Here is an 18,800-nt window from a genome sequence, read left to right on the forward strand (position 1 = left end):
GCCAAGGACTTTGATGATCTCTGTTGGACATTCATCCATTTTATAAGCGTGTGTCTGTAAATTTAAGGGTCTGAGACAGACTCTTTGTTTTAATAGTCAGCTGAACCATTTTGTCTTATCATGAGTGCTATAATTACTCTTGGTGGCCTTGTTCAGTACTGTCCAGTATTTTTTGCCTGTGTCAAGTGCAGGTGCAAGCCAGAAAGTTGTATTGAAAGTTGAATTTGCATGCATAGGACGACACAGGTGGGGGATTGGCCAGTCATATTTCATGTCAGCCCTTGAGACTTCTTTAGATATGAGGTAGGTGACAAACACAACAGTTGTGACTGCTCAGGGTTACCTAGACTGAAAAGACAAGTTGTGACCAGGAACCTGTATATCAAAGTGAGACAAAGACCTGTTTCACAATTACAGGGAGAGGTTGAAACTCCTCTGAGCTTCCCTCCCAAGAGGTTGCATAACATAAGACTGCCATTCCACCAAAAGTAATCACCTTCATTTCCCCTGCTCGTCTTGCTCGCTTTCATCCGCTCTGAAATACCTGACATATTATTCTCCCACACCTCCCCTTTATAAATTGCAACCCTTGTCCCATAGGAATGCCATGCATTTACAGCATTGTGACTTTGCTGGAATGATCTTTTGTTCTTCATCTACCTCTTGACTCAGTATGTAAAACTATATGGAGTGAGGTCCAGAGTTGCCTCGTCAGGTTTTTTTACAGTCTTTGGTGACTGTGTACATACTGTGTGCCCTTTACGCATCAGCTGTTTAGAATAATGCTTTCTAGTGTCAGCCAGCGAAACAGTCTCACCTGAACTGGTTATGGAAAAAGTACTGATAAACTCTAACCTTTAATTTCTTTTTTTTTAGCTTAAGTTTTTACCTGTTAAGTTGATATAATCAGCTTCTTAACAAACAACTGCCTATTTAAATTCCTTCTTATAGGGGCCTACATTATTATAAGAGTAATGTGCCTGTCTGCTTGGTGAATGCATGTCGTATATTCACGGCCCATTTGTTCTTTCTTGGTCGTTTCCCATCCTCTGAGAGAAATAGCTGCCTCCTCAGCTTGTAAATGCTCTTAAGTGTTTACCAGCAAGTCTTTAACTATATTTCCTTTTGGTGCTGAGCAAGTAGCACGCAGTGGACTTCAAGACATTTTTTTCCAAAAATGCAACACTTCTGCAAGTAAAACTGGTGGCCAACAGCTAAAAATTGAACTGCAGAGCTCTGTAAAGCTAAGGAAAGCAGCACAGAGGTGGTCATTTGCTGTAGCTTCTTTCCTCCAAGCAATGTCGTTTACTTTATCATAATGTTTTTACATAGTCATGTCATAAATGTATGTTATATAAATTTGTAAGTTGGTGTATACACTCATATTGATAACGCTGCCTAGAATGAAAAAAATGTATCTGTAGGCAGATCATGAGCAATGATTTTATGCGACACGCCAGCTAAACATAAGCTTTTATTTAAGTCTGGACTAAATCCTATAGCAACAGGACACGTGGCTTGCTTTTGTGTTTTCCTAAGGTGTGAATTCCTTAAGAATGCATAAGAGTATATCACCGTAATCATAACTTTTGATATTGTTCATGTGATTTCATGTCACACTTTCTACAACTGAAGCAAGGAGGCTAAAGAAACAACCTCCACCGACAAAACAGCAAAAATGATCTTTTAATAATGTTTCTCGTTTGGAGTTTTGTTATTGATCTGTTACGCCTGTGCTTTGCAGATGGTACGTGCCTCTTTTCGGCCTCATCTTCCTGATGATCTTCTGCTACGCCAGGATCATCTGCGTGGCCAATAAGAGAGTGAGTACTCAATATACGTCTATTTCAAGACAACTTAGCCGAACGTGACGGCGCTGTGAGCTTTTAAAACCTGGCATTAGTGGAACTGCTCTGTGGGTGTACTAATGGGGTGGGGGTGTAAATGTTCTCACTGAAGTACAGATATAAGAAAAAATTCCCCAAAACACTATGCGCTATGAAACGATCCTATCCTGTTGATCAAAAGTCATGTAAAGGATAAATGTGGTTTGTGGAGATTTGAGAATGTGTGGCATATACTTAGCAAAAGTACATGAATTCAGACAACTAGACACATTTAAACAATTGTGATAATTTCATAGTTTGCTTTCGTTTTCATTTTCGCTTCCAGTGCATTTGGAAAAGGTAATAATGGTTGTTTGAATGTCAAGCAGCTCTTTAAGGAAGAGAAATGACTACAGGTCAAAACTGCTGAGATACAGTTTACAAGAAGCTTGCAATATTGTTTAAAGGTAGCAAGGAATAATCTCATCTAACTTTTTGAGTGAGAAATGTGTTTCGTGATGCATTTCTGGGGACTTTTTTCATACTGGAGTAACGGTGTCATAAAATGTCGTCCTGGTTCTATACTTAAAGTAATTTATCAAGCAAGAATACCTTTCTTTCACTTGGTGCAGCTGCTACATTGTGCCAATTTCTGCTTTTTTATTCATTTTAAATTGGTTTTTAAACTGATGCTTGGACAAAACATAAAATATAATGGCTTTGATTTATTAATTATGCTAACATTTACTTGGTCTAACTACTAGAATATGAGGATTTTATGCTTCTCTAATTTTTGTGTGACTCTAAATTGTCTACTTTGGCTAATTGGAATTGATGTTTGGGCAAATAAATTGTCTGAATTGATATAATTGTGGACTTTCAGTTCTTGTGTGATGGGCATTTTTTACCGTATTCAATATTTTGTACTGCAATCCATTAAATTGTGCAGGAAATCAGATAAGTTCATTTACCACTTAGTTGATGTGCTCACCATGGTAGCTTGTAGTTTTGCGTGGCTCTTCATCGTGCTCGGTGCTGTAGGAGCCCAGGGGCAGCATTCCACAAAGTTCGCATAGCTGCCATTCCCCTGATCTGACGACACCCCACACTGCGGCCGCTGGAACAGCGACGGTAGACTTGCGTTGCCACAGTATGCTCGTGAGCGTTTGACGTGAAGGGAGGACGAGGCCAAAGCCTCATCAGACTCACAGTCGTTGTGTTGCTGTTGAATGTTAGCATTCATTGCTTGGGCTGCACAGGGAACGGTGGAGTGAGAGAGATTCTGCAGATAGCCAGGCTGCAGGAAGACGACAACGGAGACAGACAGCAGGTAGCTGAGAGGCAGGGAACGGGAAAGAGACTACACTCTTTATCACGCCTGCGATAAAGAGAATGAATGAATGTCGCTGGTTTCCAACCTGCATCTCATAACTCATTCAGCTCACAGTATTCAGCTATCACTCCCTCTACCTCTTGTCTCTATATCTGTTTCCCACCTTCCTTATTCTGAATCCCTTTTTTGCATTCATTTGTCTCTCTCTCTCTCTCTCTCTCTCTGTGTTCCCGCTCATTTTCTCTTCCCCCCCCCTTTTCCTTTCCCCCTCCGCGTCTGTCTCCCCCTTTCACTCTGCCGTTTTGCTTTCTCTGTCGTATTTATGAAGAGCTCAAGCCTTATCTCTTTTCAGCTGCAGGCTGTCTCACTTGAAAGAATTTCAAAAGCTTTGAAAGTAGGGTAGGTGGCGACGCTATGGAGAAAGGGATAGAGACGAATAGGCTGAGTGAGGAGAGGTGGGATGTTAGCTGGACGGAGAAGTTTTTCCACCTTCCGATTTCACCGAGGCAGATGGGCGTGGCGAGGGAGGGGGTTCCAAGTCCTTTACACCCAGATTGTTTAAAAAAACAAAACAAAACAAAACAAAAAGAAACAGGACACATTCTGAGTGGCTGTGCGAGCTCATAATAACTGGAGGGATTTGAAGGCTAATGAGTCATTTCGGGCCACACAGAGAGCTCTGGGAGTGTGTTTGTTTTACAGATGCAATTTGTACATGTCCACTCCCTTCCTTCCAGCCCTCACCCCTCAACACGCCACTAGCATAACCGCTTCCCTTTCAGTAGCGTGGCTTAAGAGAGACTGCAACGAAAGCCGGGTATGTGGAGACCTGGCCAAAGCCTAATGATATTGCCACTTATTATCAGCGTTTGTTGATTTTGATGGATAGCGGTGCTCAGCTGGGCAGCAGAGGGCTGCTGTGGAAACAAGTTGAATCTAATGACCAAACGGCTGTCCTTTTTTTTTTTTTTTTCCCGCACTGCACAAACACCACGGTCATGCATAGATTTACAATGACAATCACGTCAGCACCGAGAAACCATGGCAACATTGAGTTAATAAATAGCAGAATAGAAGAGCTGTTAGTGCATGTTGTTCATGCTGCCTTTTTGTTCATGCGTATGAAGCTCGCACAGGGCCTCCAGAGATTTGTCTCTGATGTCTTGGGTTACATAAACCTTCTGGCTTCATACAGCCCCCTCCCTCCTATCCCACCATCGCCAATCCCCAGTCCTGTGCATGGTTGTGTGCATGTGTGTTCCTGCGCCTGCCTGTTGACATTTTCCATTCATTCCCCCGAGAGAGGACGCAGAGGAAGAGCGAAAACTATTCCCACGTTCTTTCCAAAGGCCTCGTGTCTGCCATGTTTGCTCCACTTCTTTTTTTCCCGACACTTTTTTCTAAACAAAATTCTCTTTTTTCGCTCCCCCACGCAACCCCCTCACACACACCCCTACCCTCCGCCTTGTTTTCTTCTTCCTCTGTCAAATTGTGTGCACTGAAGCTGATCAGGGTTTTTTTTTGCAAGATGCTGGGAGCTGTTTAAGAGCTCCCTTCTGCCTCTAAGCTGTGCGCTCGGTTGTGAATTGGGTAATTTTGCTGAGGCGTGTGAGAAGGTGGTGGGATTTTGCATTGATGTGGTAGTCAGTGTGATATTTGTTCAGGTTTCTCACTGCAGGCAATGACCTCTAAGCACAATGTCACTCCTCACTAGGAAAACCCATCTGATTAAAATCGGAAAATCACTGCAATTTTTCTTTTTTTCCCCTGCTTTTTAGCTGCCCTGACCTCTTTCTTCCTATTTTGTGTCTTTTCTGCACAGATGCAGTCATGGCTGGGAACTTTCAACCCAGAGCGAGAGAGGCGCAAGGTAATGGTCTGACCATCAAATTTCTTAGCACATACACGCACATGTACACGTATAAACACAGAATGTGAGGATTAGCGTGTCTGTAGGATTAGCTCTTGCCTTCACGCTGGGTAGGTGTCAAACACAGCAGGGAGCAATTTGACCTCTCAAATCTATTCCTGTGTGAGCTCTTGTGTATGTGTATATAAATGTGTGCATGCACGTAAAGGTGTGTTTAAGCTTCATTTTTAAATGGAGCAGGAGATAGGTGTAAATCAAGACAGATTGAGAAGTGCGACATGAGGAGGAGGAGAAATAAGGGGAATAGAAAAAGGGAAAATTAATTGGGGAGAGGGTTAACCTAGCCTAGTCTGAAGGGGCACTTCACTGATTTTACACATTAGTGCTGGGTTATACGTGAACAGAACTATCTCGCGAAAGTAATTTTTCCGATCGCAGCAGGACTCAACGTGACTGGAGACATAACTTTATTTAAATGTGTAAACCACTACACAATGGAGCCACTGTTTAAATGTGAGGACAGTCAGTTCTGCAAGCTTCTCATAGTGTTGCCACAAAACACAAAATATTGCAGAAATTAAATAAAGGATGTAGGCAGGAAGGGTTTATGAAATAGCTGGTTGCATGATGGAAATCTAAGATGCTTGACCTGCACTTGAAAATTAAAAGCCTCTTGTCTCCGCTACTTTGATTTTTAACAATTTTCTCATCTCTTGTGAGACACAGAGTTTGGAAAAGCTGAACAAAAGTAGATTTCTTGAAAATCCTGGTATTAGAAAGTGGATCGTTAAACAGGTTTTTGCCACGTCTTTTTACCTGGTTCATTGACTGCTCATGATGCATTGTTCACCAGGAAGACTATAAAGCCTTACTTCTCCCTAACCAGGTGCTATTGAAACAATATGACTAATGCATAGTAGGAAAAACTAGCAGCAGCAATCCCTCGCACTCCCTCCGCCCTCCTCCTTGTTTGGTGTTGCCACTCCGCCCAGCAGGGTGAGGTGTCGGAGGGCAGGTTAGGGTTAAGGTTATGTAGATGCTGCCCCTAAGTGGCAGACATAATTACTGCACGGTGAACTGGCGTAACCTTAAGCGGAGTCGCGTGTGCATGAATGTGTGACCACACACACATAAATGCACACACACACGGTCTTCATGTGGGCTAATTGCTATGTGTAGCACAGAGTGTAAATAAGTCAGCAGTGGTTTTTATCACACTCTCTTTCCTCGTATTTCTCTTTCCCGGTCACTCCGCTCATTTCCATCTGTTTTTTTCCTCTCTCCCTGCCTTTCACTTCACGCTCTCTCTCTCTTTTTCTCCCTGTCTTTCTCTTTCTGTCTTTCTCACCCCCTCTCTCGCTGTCTCTCTCACTGTTGTGCTCATACCCAGCATGAATAAAGCAGCAAGCCAGGTTCATGGACATGAATATTTATGAGAGTTTATGCCCGCGCTGCGATGCTTTAAAACAACAACAACAGCCTCCCAGATTGTGCTTGCCAAACCAGTGAGCTCCTGCTCATGTGTGTACGAGTGTGTAGCAGCAGGTGTAAACTAGAGAAAGCGATTCCTGCTGGGTGTCTGAAGACCGCTGGCTCTGGTGATTTCCATTCACTCTGCCACGTCTCCCTCCTTCTGTGCCTCACACATTCTCTGTTACTGTCACACGCACACATACACTCAAACCCCTAATGCCCTGTGTCCACACGCATTTCCCAACCCTTTTTTTTTTCCTCCCTGACTCAGCGCAGCATCATCCCCCCTCCCGCTGTCTGAGTGCATGTGCGTCTGCATCTGGCTGGAGTGGTGACGTACGTAACTAGCGCTGGCAGTTATCAGTGCTGTAAGTCACATGTTGTGACCCATCTGTGTGTGTGTGTGTGTATTTCTTGAGCAATTTGTTTGTGTTCATGCATGAGCACACATGATTGCCACAAGGTTTTGAAGCGGCACAGGTCAACGAGAGGATATTCGGATGACGGTTTTTCAGCACCCCTCACACATGCGCGCGTGCGCACGTTTAAATACATTTGCACAACTGCACACACAGCAGCTCAGTCCCGTCGGGTAGCAACAAAACTGGCTGAGCAAACAGCAAGTCGCTTGTTCGTTATCTTCTCAAGATGTTTGTTTACCGATCCACACAAGCTTTGCCTTGAGTAACAATGCAGTGGCCTCTACTTTTATGTCTATACAAGTGTGTGTGTGTGTGTGTGTGTGTGTGTGTGTGCGCATGCATGCACAACCTTGCAAACCACTGAGGGTACGCTCTATGTGTGTGTATTCTAATTGGTCTATCAACTTTTTATTTTATTCTTGGCCAGCAAAAGGGAATAGTATGTGGTTTTTCTCTTAAGGGCTCTCAGTAGGACGTTTGACTTTTTGACAAAACACACATGCCTCCTTTTTTTAAGGGATCAGCTGTCCAGCTGTTAAACGATCAGCAGTGATATACAAATATATGGCTGGAACACAATATTACTAAAGCAGTTCTTCCTCTTGTGTTACGTTATCGATGCCCTGCCGCCAGACATCTCTATATTTAAACGCACAGGGTGTCTAAAAGGATTCCCCACCAGCTTCACTTACCAAAGTCGCTATTTAATAAGTCAGGCTTATCAAATTAATGGTAGTAAAATGAATATAAGTGAAATAACTTTCAAAGAAGATGAAGCAGTTCACAGAAGAGGAAAAAAGCAGACAGTGGCACAAGTCAAATTAAAGAGCTAATTAATTTAATTATTTTTAAAATGTATAATAAAGTTCATACATAGATAATGACAGCATGCATACTAATGCATGCTAATCTAACACAGATATCATAATGTATTTTTGACGACTGCCTTGTAATAGCCTAAATATTGCAGAATCACTGTATCGTGATATGTTAGATATGGTGAGCATCATACGTGATGCAGCATGCAAAAGCCGGCCAAAGACACAGGCCGAGAATCCCCACTGTGCTCAAAAGCAGCCAAGCAATGACACAGTCATTAACAACCGGGCTTTCCAACTTCCACTGCTCTATTTTAAATGTTAGTTATCTCAAAAGTATGTCCTGTCTTAAACGTTTTTTTATGCACAAGCTGCAAATAAATGATGCAATATTTTGACCCAAACCCTCATCCAGCAAACCTCTCAGCTGCGAGGGGAAAACCCAGAGCTCAGCACAGCCACACACACACACACACACACACACACACACACACACACACACACACACACACACACACACACACACCTGAGGGTTTGAGCTGGCCAGTTCGCCGGCAAAATTTACCGATAGTGATGCTGGTGACTTTTCTGTGTTCAGCCTACAGCGATGAAGCTGTGTGGATTGTAATCAGTCGCCGTTTTCTTGTAAACCTAGCCAAGTTTTTTTTTATTTTTTTTTATCAGAAGTGTAATCAGTTACGAATGAATGCACAACAAAGGAGTGTCTGTTTGCATCATTACTAAACCACAGTAATTCAAAGAATCGGCAACGTTTGACATCTTCAAGATAAAAATAATCAGCAAAAGAGCACTTTCGGGTCTTCTCAGCCATGTTGGCTTAAAAGTTGTAACTGAAAGTCTGAAATACTGCAGCAGATGCTGCTGCTGCGCCTTATGTGGTACAGCTTTTTAAGGAGAAACATTTTCCATCTATTATGTTATTCAGTTTTAGTTCCTGAATTTTACTCCCAAAAATCCTTTAAAAAGTCCTTGAATTTAATGCTAAAGTGCCCTCAGTAAACCCGATCCTCTTATTTTTAGAGGAAGTTTTTCCTGAGACGAGCGCAAGCCCGGGTGAGTGCTGTGCTTGGTGGTGGAGGGGATGGGTCGCTCCCGATTGCTGTCTGTAATCTAGCGTGTGTCATTAACGTTGGGACCGCTGCGCCCTCTTCACATAATTACGGTTTCATTCCCCCCTCTGCTTCCCAAGCAGCGCAGGGGCCTCTGACACTGGAGGACTGTGATTAAAAACACGAGGCAGCGGAGGCACTTTACCCACACTCTTCCTGTTTCTCTTCAACCCTTCTGCACCCTTTCCTTGGCTCACTGAAATTCCTCAAATGCCTGTTTCTACGCCTCACCGAAATCTGATCTGAGATCACTTGGCTCCAAGCAGTCTTTGAAGTTGTTTTTTTTTCTGGATTTATTTTTTCCCCCCAAAATATACACACACATGCTCACACAGCCACAAATTGCCTTTTGCATGCAGCATCCTTCAGGCTGTCCTTTTCCTCTTCCACGTTGCAAAATTCTTTGCAGTATGCGTACACTCAAGTGCCCAACCATACACACACCATACACACAAGTTAGCAATTGGCAGATCTTGACACGGCCAGTGACGACAGGGCTTCCCGTGATAATAGATGCTAATCGGGCTGAGCTTGGTTTTTGCCTTGGGGTTGTGCTGTTAAAGACAGTGATGTGGTAATACGACTGGTCTCTGTTCAGTAGATCACATACAGCCAGCCTTTCTCACACAGTGAAACACCGCCTCTTGCATTCGGTACCCCCCTCAAGAACACACACGCATATATGCGTAAGATAAAATACCACTGGATTTCATCTGAATTGTTTAAAATGCTTGCGTTAGAGCCTGACTGCCTCAGGGTTTTTCTGGTGAGTAATTAATTTCCTCCATGTGGGGGTAGAGACCAGAGCTTGTGGGCCTGCCTCCTGGCTCCGACTGTGTGTAAGTGTGTGTGTATGAGAGAGGGAGAAAGAAAGAGAAGGAGGCTCTGCGCTGGCTCCGCTGCTGCGACCTAGCCTTGAGGAGGAGGAGGGGGGCGAAAAAACAGCACAGCGCAGAAAATCAATCCAGGGGCCGCGCTTCTCAGCCTCTTCCGGACGCAAGAGTCCTCCTCTCCCGGGAATTAGATAACGGCTTGTAAAAGCTCTCCACCACCAGCCTCTCACCCCCCTCCTCGACTTTTAGCTGCTGCTGCAGCATGTCTCTGTCTTCCTCTCAGCTTGTCCACGAGATATTGAATTCATCCCCTTCACATTTGCTGCAAAGTATTTGCTTCTCGTTTAATTGAAATCCCCGCTTTCTTCTCATAACTGTGTGGATGTTGCGTATTATCAGCAGGTTAATATTTTATTAGGTTTTAATTGGCCTTTGTTTCTCGCCCCTGCGCTCTGATCTTCCAGTGAAGACACTGACGCTGCGCGTGCACGTGTATGTGCGCGACGCAAAGGCGAGACGAGAGCATTAACGTGAGCATTTGAGTTTCTCTACATGGGTGAGCAGCCAATTTTCTCTCATCTAGGTTTCCTTGGCGGAGGAGATCAAGCCGTTGAAGTGGTATCCCTCAGTTTACCTGCTCGTGTCCATCTTTCCCCTCATCAACAGGTAACACACAGACACACACCTGTGCAGCTATAAACTCTGTTGTTTTATTTGCATGGGGGCTTCACTCTGCTATCTTATCTCCTCCCACCCTCCAAGCCCTGATGTGCCTTTCCCATTCTTTAGCTCTCTCTGTTATCTTAACTCTCGGAAAGCACTGCTCTCCCTCTTTCCGTTCGTAGCAGTTGAACGCTAAAGGAGGGCGTGCGTGTGTGTGTGTGAGAGGGAGAGAGAGAGAGAGAGAGAGAGATGGAGGTATAGAGCGTTTTATTGGCTTTTATAAAACCTGAGCTTCGTCGGCTGAGGGTTGGGTGGGAGGAGGCGGGTGGTCCAGTAAATGATAACCCCAGCGCTGTTATTACTCCTTCCCTCCCTTTCCTTTCCCTTCCTTTCCTTACTCCTCATCTCCCTCCCTCTCCTTTTTCATTTATTTGCCCCCCCCCCTCCCCATCTCAACACAGCACTGGTGTGATTGACAGGTCAGGGTTACTAAGTGATTAGCTGCAGCGGCTCTGCTTGTCGCCACGGCGATGTAGGCGGAGACACAGGTCAATTACAGGGTCAACGTCTTTCAAAAGCTCTGCTCAAACACTGCCCATCACCCCCCCCCCCCCCCCCCCCCCGCCCTGCTCGCCACCTCACCCTTCCCTTCTCTCCATCCATTCCAGACCCTTTCCTCCCGTGCCCCGGCTGTCGGCTGATGAAGATGACAAACTGCATCCTGCGCTAACGCTGCCCCCCCCCCCCAACCTTACACACACCACCCCCTTTCCCTCCCTTAATGCCACTTTCCCTTCCTCTCGCCTTCTTTTACGCTCAAAAAGTCTTTGTTATTGTCCTCTTATTTTCACTCTTCCTTGCTCAGGCGCTCCATCTTTCTGCTGCTGTGTTTTTATGTCACCCCACTCCACCCCCTCCCTCCCTCCCTTTTTCCTCCTCCTCCACTTTTCCTCTCCTCAGCGACACAAAGCCCCCCTCTCTCTCTCTCTCCCCTCTCTTGAGCAAATACGCTCTCGCTCAGCTCGGCTCTGCCTTTCTCCAGAGAGCGAACGAGTAGAAAACGGGAATGAATTGCTCTCTCGTCGTCCTCCTCCTCCTCCTCCTCCCCCCCCGTTCAGCAGCGCTGGCTGTATATATCTCCGGCTCCTATTAATTTGTTAGCCCCCCCCCCTCCCCTTCCCCTACTCACTCGCCTCCCTCCCCCTGCCTCATATCCTCCACCTCTTCCTCCTCCTCTCTTTCTCCATCTCTCCCTCCTTCCTTCCCTCCCCTCTGCTGAGTGCTGGAGTGTGTAAAGTGTTTGTCACGGTGTCGTGCCGATGTCGCTGTGCTCTGCTTCCGCACGGCAGACAGCCTTAGTGTGTGTGTTTTGTTGTATATGAGAGCGTGCGTGCGCGTGGGTGGGTGGTTGGTTTCATGTCGAGGCGAATGTGCTGTCTCTGCTTGTTCCCCTGTGTGTGTGTGTGTGTGTGTGTGTGTGTGTGTGTGTGTGTGTGTGTGTGTGTGTGTGTGTCGGCGTGAATGCGTGCGCACTTGTTTGTCCGCCTCAACCGGAGTGTGTGCTTCTTCGCGTCTGCCCGCGACAGCTCCCATGTGTTTGCGTGCGTGCGTTTTTTATTTTGTGTGTGCATGCCTAGCGCGTGTGTGTGTGTGTGTGTGTCTGAGTGGGGGATTATTTCTATCTGAGCTCCAAAGCCTCCTAAACAGGGCTTAGAGAGACGGCCCAGGGCAGCAGCTAAAGCCGTCGGGTAGAGCTCTCTCTTTCTCGCTCGCTCGCTGTGCAACCCTCTCTGCTGCTCTCTCTCTCTCTGTGCCATTTCTCCCTGCCCTGATCCATTGCGTTAATACACAGACACTCCCACACACAAACACACTCTTGTTTTGGCCCTCATCTGCTGCTGCCACACACACACAAACACACACACATACACGCACATAGTCACACGCCACACGCAATTTTAATCTGTTCCAAATGCACTCTGGTAAATGTGTTAATTCGACACCAGCTGTTGCGAATTGAAATGGGAAAACGCTCCTATTTCGTGTCGCCCGCGCTTGCACACACTCGCACGGACAAGCCATTTTACGTCATTTCGCCGTACACATCCATCTCTCTCACACGCTCGCTCTCTCGCTCTCTCGCACTCACTCATTCGCTTGCCCTCATTTGGCAACACAAAAGTAGCACCAGACACTCGCACCTTCGCACTCATCCCTCCTCCTTCTCCTCCCCTTTCTCCTTCTCCTTCTTTCTCTCGCGCTCTCCCACTTCAGTCTCTCTCGGCTCTTTGTGTGCGTCTGTGTGTGTGTGCGTCTGTGTGCGTGTGTGTGTAAGCACTGCCTGGGCACGACTAGAGTTTTCACAGTCTGCTTCTCACATCGCCTCCCCTGTGTGCTTTATGGTGTGGGTGTGTGTTTGTTTACAAGGCTTGTCTAGATTCCTACTGTGCGCGCTTGTACGCTTGTTTGCATAAATAAGCCCTCTCTTCGGAACCTAGCTGCCGATTTCTGTGGTGCGTCGCAGCTTGATGTGCAAGTGCTCCTCCCGGACAGCCTGCTCGTCTTTTGCCAAGACTTCTTGCTCTCCTCAAAAGCACCCCGATCCCCTTTTAAACACCAAAGCGCACCACCAAATCGGCCTTACCATTCAGTGCTTTTTTTTTCTCTCCCCTTCTTTTTCTTTACAGCTTTGTCTTGAAGCTGCAGCTCCAGTTTTCAAAGCCGCTTGGCTTTGAGCAATCAGGGTTACGCGCCTTGTGCAGGGGGGCGCTTCAGCGTGGATAGATTGGCCCTGGCGGCAGGGCTTGAACCGGTGATGTGTCTGTAACCTTGAGTTCACCCTGCCGCTCCAGGAGGTAGCTTGCATCCTCCTAGTTATTCTTGGTTTCACTCAGTGCTGTCTGTGTGGTTTTCGTGGTGTGTGTATAGGCCTATACGGTGCTAGCACAAGATTTTTATTTTTTTATTTATTTATTTTTTTTGTATGGGCTCCCTACAGCACCTAGCCCCCCTACACCCCCACTCGTCTTTCTCTGGAGGAGATCTGATTTCCCTGCTCCAGGCGAGCAGCGAGAACAAGACAGTGTGCGCACGCATCTGTGTGTGCTTCAGTGCGTGTCTGCACTTTTGTGTGTGTGCGCACACGCGCTACCCGGGCCAGGCAGACCTTCCCCATCTCCGCTCTGCGCTTTGAAAAACGAGGGAGGAAATCTCAGAGCAGCAGTTATTATTCATCCCTCAAAGAGAACGGGGAGGAGGCGGGGGAGGAGGAGAGAGGGAGGGAGGGAGGGATGGATGGAGGGAGGAAGAAAGAGAGAGCCAAACGGGAGGGATGGAGGGAGGGGCGTGGGGGGGATACATTAACTCTTATCACACTGTATTCGGCATTCTGCATCCCAGGATGCGCTCTTGCTCTCCCTCTCTCTTTCTCACTCCTGCTTTCTCTTCCCTTTCTACAGTCCCCTCCTTCCGTTCCTTGCCTCTACGCTTCTCGGAATATCTTGCATTCAGCGCATATGGACGTGTGTTTGTGACTCCCCGTGTGTGCGTGTGTGTCTAGTCTGGTGTGTGGTTCGTACTGTATACCCTTACTATCTTTTGTGGTGTATTTTGTTTACTTGAACAAGTAAGCTGGTGCTGAAAGGCAGTATGTGAGGTTCCAAACTCTCATCTTTCTTTGTCTGCAAGCCTTCTTTATTTATCCATCGCCTCACTTTCAATTTACAGTGTAAGAGTGGCAGCGTTGTCCTGTTTGCTAAAATAAGTTTTGAACTTGATATAACTTGCAGATAAGTGGTGTTTTGTTTTGTTTTTCAGATCTAGAGGCAAAATGAACCATTCTTGTCTTTTTTGGGATGCTTTGATTTGCGGTTTTGCAGGAGTGACATGACAGTCTATAGGGATTTGCCACTAAAGTTGAGATTAGCTTGGTTTAAACTGTAATTGCGCAGAGTGAAAGTTAACATTTTAAGAAAGCACATACTTAAGAGTGAAACCTCTAATCCTTTAATTTTGACATTTTATTTTAACCTATTTACACACAGAGAACATCAATGTTTGCAAATCTGACCTGTCTGTAGCATCAGATGTCATGCTCTTTGAGCAACCCGATTGCCTGTGCGATAGCGTAGCCACAGACAGCTGTTCGACCCACATAATATTTGGTGGTTATGTGACCATGCCTACTGTGCGCGCCTGCATGCGCACACTTGTATTTGCATCACGGGCAGTGATTGGTGTGCAGCTGGAGACGGAGAGCCACACAGCCATTCGTCTCCCATTGAGCAGCAGTGACTCTCCGCTATTCATCCCCATTTAGCGAGACGGCGAGATGGTCTACAGGGCTGTGTGTACTTCACACACACACACACACACACACACACACACACACACACACACACACACACACACACACACACACACACACACACACACACACACCAAGGCTGAATTTTCAGTTTTGAAGTAGAAACATAGTTGTAACATGTATCTCTTTGCATACATGTAAATGACACCAGCAGAACACACAAACACATTTGCATGACCCCAACACATTGAAATGTACTGACCTGACTGCTCTTACATACATGTAGGTCATGTAGACAAATATCCATATATAGGCATACAGGGTCATTCTGGTGTATATGCACATGAACACATATGCATATGGTATACACATGCAAAACCTAAAGGAGATACTGGATAACCTCCCTCACACTCTGCCGTATGCAAACATAAACACATACACACGCACCCACACATACCCTGTTCCCCCTCCCTCTGCTCTTTCAGGCACGTCTTTAAATATTCATCACTCTGGCTGCTCTGCGAGTGCCGTAAACGCTGCCTCACACTCCAGGGAATAGCTAAAGCCTACTCTATCATCTGCTCTCCCTCCCTCCCTCCTCTCTCTCACAGACACACACACACGCGCACCCACCCCTACACACACGGACACACTTCTAGCCACAGCCGCTCACAAGGACGAACTGACTCGCACAAACACTCTGAGGCACAGCCAGTGGCATCACTGGACGCACAGACACATGCAGGTACATGAATCAGGTGCAGGGAAACACGTATGCTTCGATGCACGAAGAGATTTTGTTTGTGTGTGTGTGTGTGTGCGTGCGTTTACTGGCTCCCAGCACAGTGCGTTGAGCGGTGTTGTGTTCCAGGAAACAGGATGTCTCTTTGTTTGGGTTTTATTCTGTTGGTGAACGTTAGCCGCTTTAGTCCCTGGGGTCTGTGTATGCCGCTTTGTCTGTTACCGTGTGTGTGCGTGCGTGTGTGTGTGTGTGTGCGCATCCCATGCAGGTGTGCCTGTTTATGTGTTTCAGGATTATTCCAGAAATTTTGGCAAAAATGAACGTGTTTGGACCAAGCATGTGCAGTTGTCTATAATGGGAGCATTTACACCCATATTGACCTTATGCTCAAAGTAGATCATCTTCCAGTTTTCAGTTGTAGCGCACACGCATGCAGACACACTAGCACGACGCACATGCAGACCGTGGTTTCATCTACGTGTCGTTACACCCAGGAGAAAGAAGATAAAGCGCACCATCCTCTAGCAGATAGTTCCCAAGCAATAGAGCTGAACACACGTTTGCGCGGTTGATCACATGTTGTCACTGTACAAAGAAAAACCTGTCCTGGGTTTTTGCTGCCCTAAAGGCCACCACACATGTATCAAAGAGACGCAAGCAACCAACGGATCAACAGGTCAAGCTTTATGTAAATGAATTTCAGGCACTGAGTTTAAAAAACCCAGTGTTGAGTGTTTAAAAAAAATCTTCTTTATTGCTTTGTCTATTGAGATTATTGAGAGGAAAAACCACAAAGATTAGAGTTTTTACGTGTGAAGAATCTGGATTCAACAAGTGGATTCTACCATATTTTGAGTCCTTTAAAAGGCTATCATGGCTCGAAGCACTGTGAAGAATAATTAGACGAAAATAAACTGTGACAATGTCTAGTTCATTTTTCATCCTCTCTGTTTGAGATTAGTGTTTGTCTTTCTAAATGTTTTAGAAATATAGATATAATAGAAACCTTTGAGCTGGATTTAGTTTTAGGGGCTTAAAAGCTAAAATCTTTCTGAAACCTTCAGGAAAGGCAGTAGAATATCATGTGAGCTTGGCATACATTTAAAAAATTATATATAAATCTCCTTCTTTACTGTCCTATACTTGCATTGATTTTGTCCCACCTATAATTTATCTTAGATATCAAATTCAATTTTACAGAATTAGACTTTCTAGTCAAAGAAAAGTTCTGATTCGCTGTCAGCAGCGGCACCGCAGGGAGAATGAGAGCCTTGTTTGGGCACTGCGAAGCATGTGATTTGTCTGGAGGGAAGAAGAAAAAAAAAAAAGAAGTAAGGCAGTCAGTCATAGAGCGGAGGAAGTGCAATCGGGTTCAGGATGACTTCTCTGTCTGGCTGCCCTCCACTCTGGGGAAGGAGTTCTCGTCCAAGCTGTTTTAAGTGCGTTTCACCCACAGCTCTGAGGATGTTCGGCACAACAATTAGAGGCAGACAAAAAAAAGAAAAAGAAAAGGTGAACGCTGATAGAAGGAGGAAATGGAAACGGAGGGAAGGAAAGTGGTATAGACTGGCAGGGTGGGATATTGGAGGAGATAGGGAGAGGCAGTAAATGAGGGATTTTGCAGAGAATGCGGAAGGTGAGATAGACGGGTTCAAAGAGTGAGTGACAGCTTGATAGATGGAAGGTCTGAATAAGTGAGCGAGGCTTCGGAGACGCTGCGCGAGTACTAATGATTGACTGCATGCTTACAGGTGGCAGCAGGCTGAGACTTAAGGCTACATGCGCCCGCGAGCGTGAGCGCAGAAGCGTGTCTTCGTGTTTATTGTTGTTGACCATTTGCTCCCGATATTGTGTACACAGCATCATCCCTTTTGTGAGACTTGCTCAACTACGCCGCACACACAAAACCCCGACACGCGCGCACACAGCAGCTCAGCCAGGCATCGCCCGCAGCCACACTCTCCTTCTCACCACTGCCTCCCTCATTCATCTTTCATTAGCCTGGCTCACACAGGAGAAACAGCCTACCACCCCCTACCATCCTCCCCCATCCTCCGCACGCCTCCACCAGCCTCTCCATCTCTCCCTTCTCTCTATCTAACCTCCTTGCAACCCCCCCCCCCCCCCCCCCCCCCCCCCCCCCCCGTGTCTTATCTTGGTTTCTCTCGCACGTAATCTCTTTTGTTTGTCTCACTCATGTCTTGCAATCTGTCTTTTTAGATATCTCTCCTACTCCTCCTCTTCCTCTTTCCCTTCCCTTCTCTCTCTCTGCCTCTTCGGCTTCTTTTTTAGTCTTTTTCATTCAGCCTCGCTCCTTCACCCCTTTGCCCTCTTCCCTGCTCCTCCTCCTCCATCGCTCTCGGCCCCTCGTTCCCCTCCACGGCCTCCTCACTCTTCCACGTTTTCACCTCTTTTATCGTCTTCTCCGTTTTCGCTCCCGCTCTCCCTTCTCTCCTTCCTGTGCAGCGCCGTTTCTCTGACACTCGTCTCTGCCCAGCCTCCCCCCTCCCCCCGCCTTCCTGTCTCCCTTTCTCTCCCCCTCGCCTGCTCTTTTTCTTCCTTTCATTTTGCTCTCCGTCTCTCCCTCGATGGAGGGGAAAGGCTCTTCGCCTCTAATTGCGGCTGTTCCGTTGCCATGGCGCGTGTTGCTCAGCGCTGCGAGGTGCTGTCTGTGTGTGTGTCTGTGTGTGTGTCTGTGTGTGTGTCTGTGTGTGTGTCTGTGTGTGTGTCTGTGTGTGTGCGCACGCATGTGTGTGCGCCTGCATGTGTCTGTGTGTGTGTGTGTTTGTGTGTGGCAGGCAGATGATTGCTTGCTGCCAGCTCTCGTTTCCCGGACGCCGATCGTGTTTCTTTGCGGCAGCAGGAAAAAAAAAATGAGACGCCAGAAATAGCCCCCCTTCACACAGACCCACTCACTCTCACCGCTGTGCTGTCAGAGAGACACACATACGCAGGCAGGCGCACACACACAGCCGCTCACACAAACACACATCCACTGCATTTCCTCTCCTTCTGACATTCTCGGCGTATGTGACCCAGGTTAGACTGAATGTAGACACCTATTTTGCACACGCACGGGCAGTGATGTGTGTTTATGTGTATCCACATGTGTCCAACTTCCTCTTCGTGCGTGTCCGTGTGTGTGTCTTTGTGTGTGTGTTTCCTGCGTCTCTTAGGAGGTTGTATGGGGACTCCTGATTTATTTCACCTTTAATGGGAAGTGAAATGAATGTGACTAGCAGCTGGTCTGGTCCTCGGAGATATCGCGGTAGGCTAACCCAGAAAACAGTTCTGAAATGGTCCCTACTCTGACAAGCACCAGGATACGCCACTCTACGCTCCACTGGCTGCACTGTTGGTTTTATTTTAAGCTTCGTTTAGACG

General features: G+C 46.4%; 1 protein-coding gene across 2 annotated transcripts in view; it reads left to right on the plus strand.

Annotated features, from left to right (window-relative positions):
- LOC146650877 (cyclic AMP receptor-like protein A) overlaps positions 1 to 18,800 on the plus strand; it is a 53,581-nt gene that overhangs the window by 18,660 nt on the left and 16,121 nt on the right. For both annotated transcript variants that reach the window (XM_085384141.1, XM_085384140.1), the window contains 3 exons: positions 1,745 to 1,823; positions 4,982 to 5,029; positions 10,289 to 10,371. In XM_085384141.1, coding sequence (XP_085240267.1) covers positions 1,745 to 1,823; positions 4,982 to 5,029; positions 10,289 to 10,371 — 210 coding nt within the window. The remainder of the gene's footprint in view (positions 1 to 1,744; positions 1,824 to 4,981; positions 5,030 to 10,288; positions 10,372 to 18,800) is intronic.

Source organism: Rhamphochromis longiceps, linkage group LG16 (assembly GCF_057381845.1).
Source record: "Rhamphochromis longiceps isolate RC_006_pf linkage group LG16, R_longiceps_female_GT1.1, whole genome shotgun sequence".
In the NCBI taxonomy this organism is placed as follows: domain Eukaryota; kingdom Metazoa; phylum Chordata; class Actinopteri; order Cichliformes; family Cichlidae; genus Rhamphochromis; species Rhamphochromis longiceps.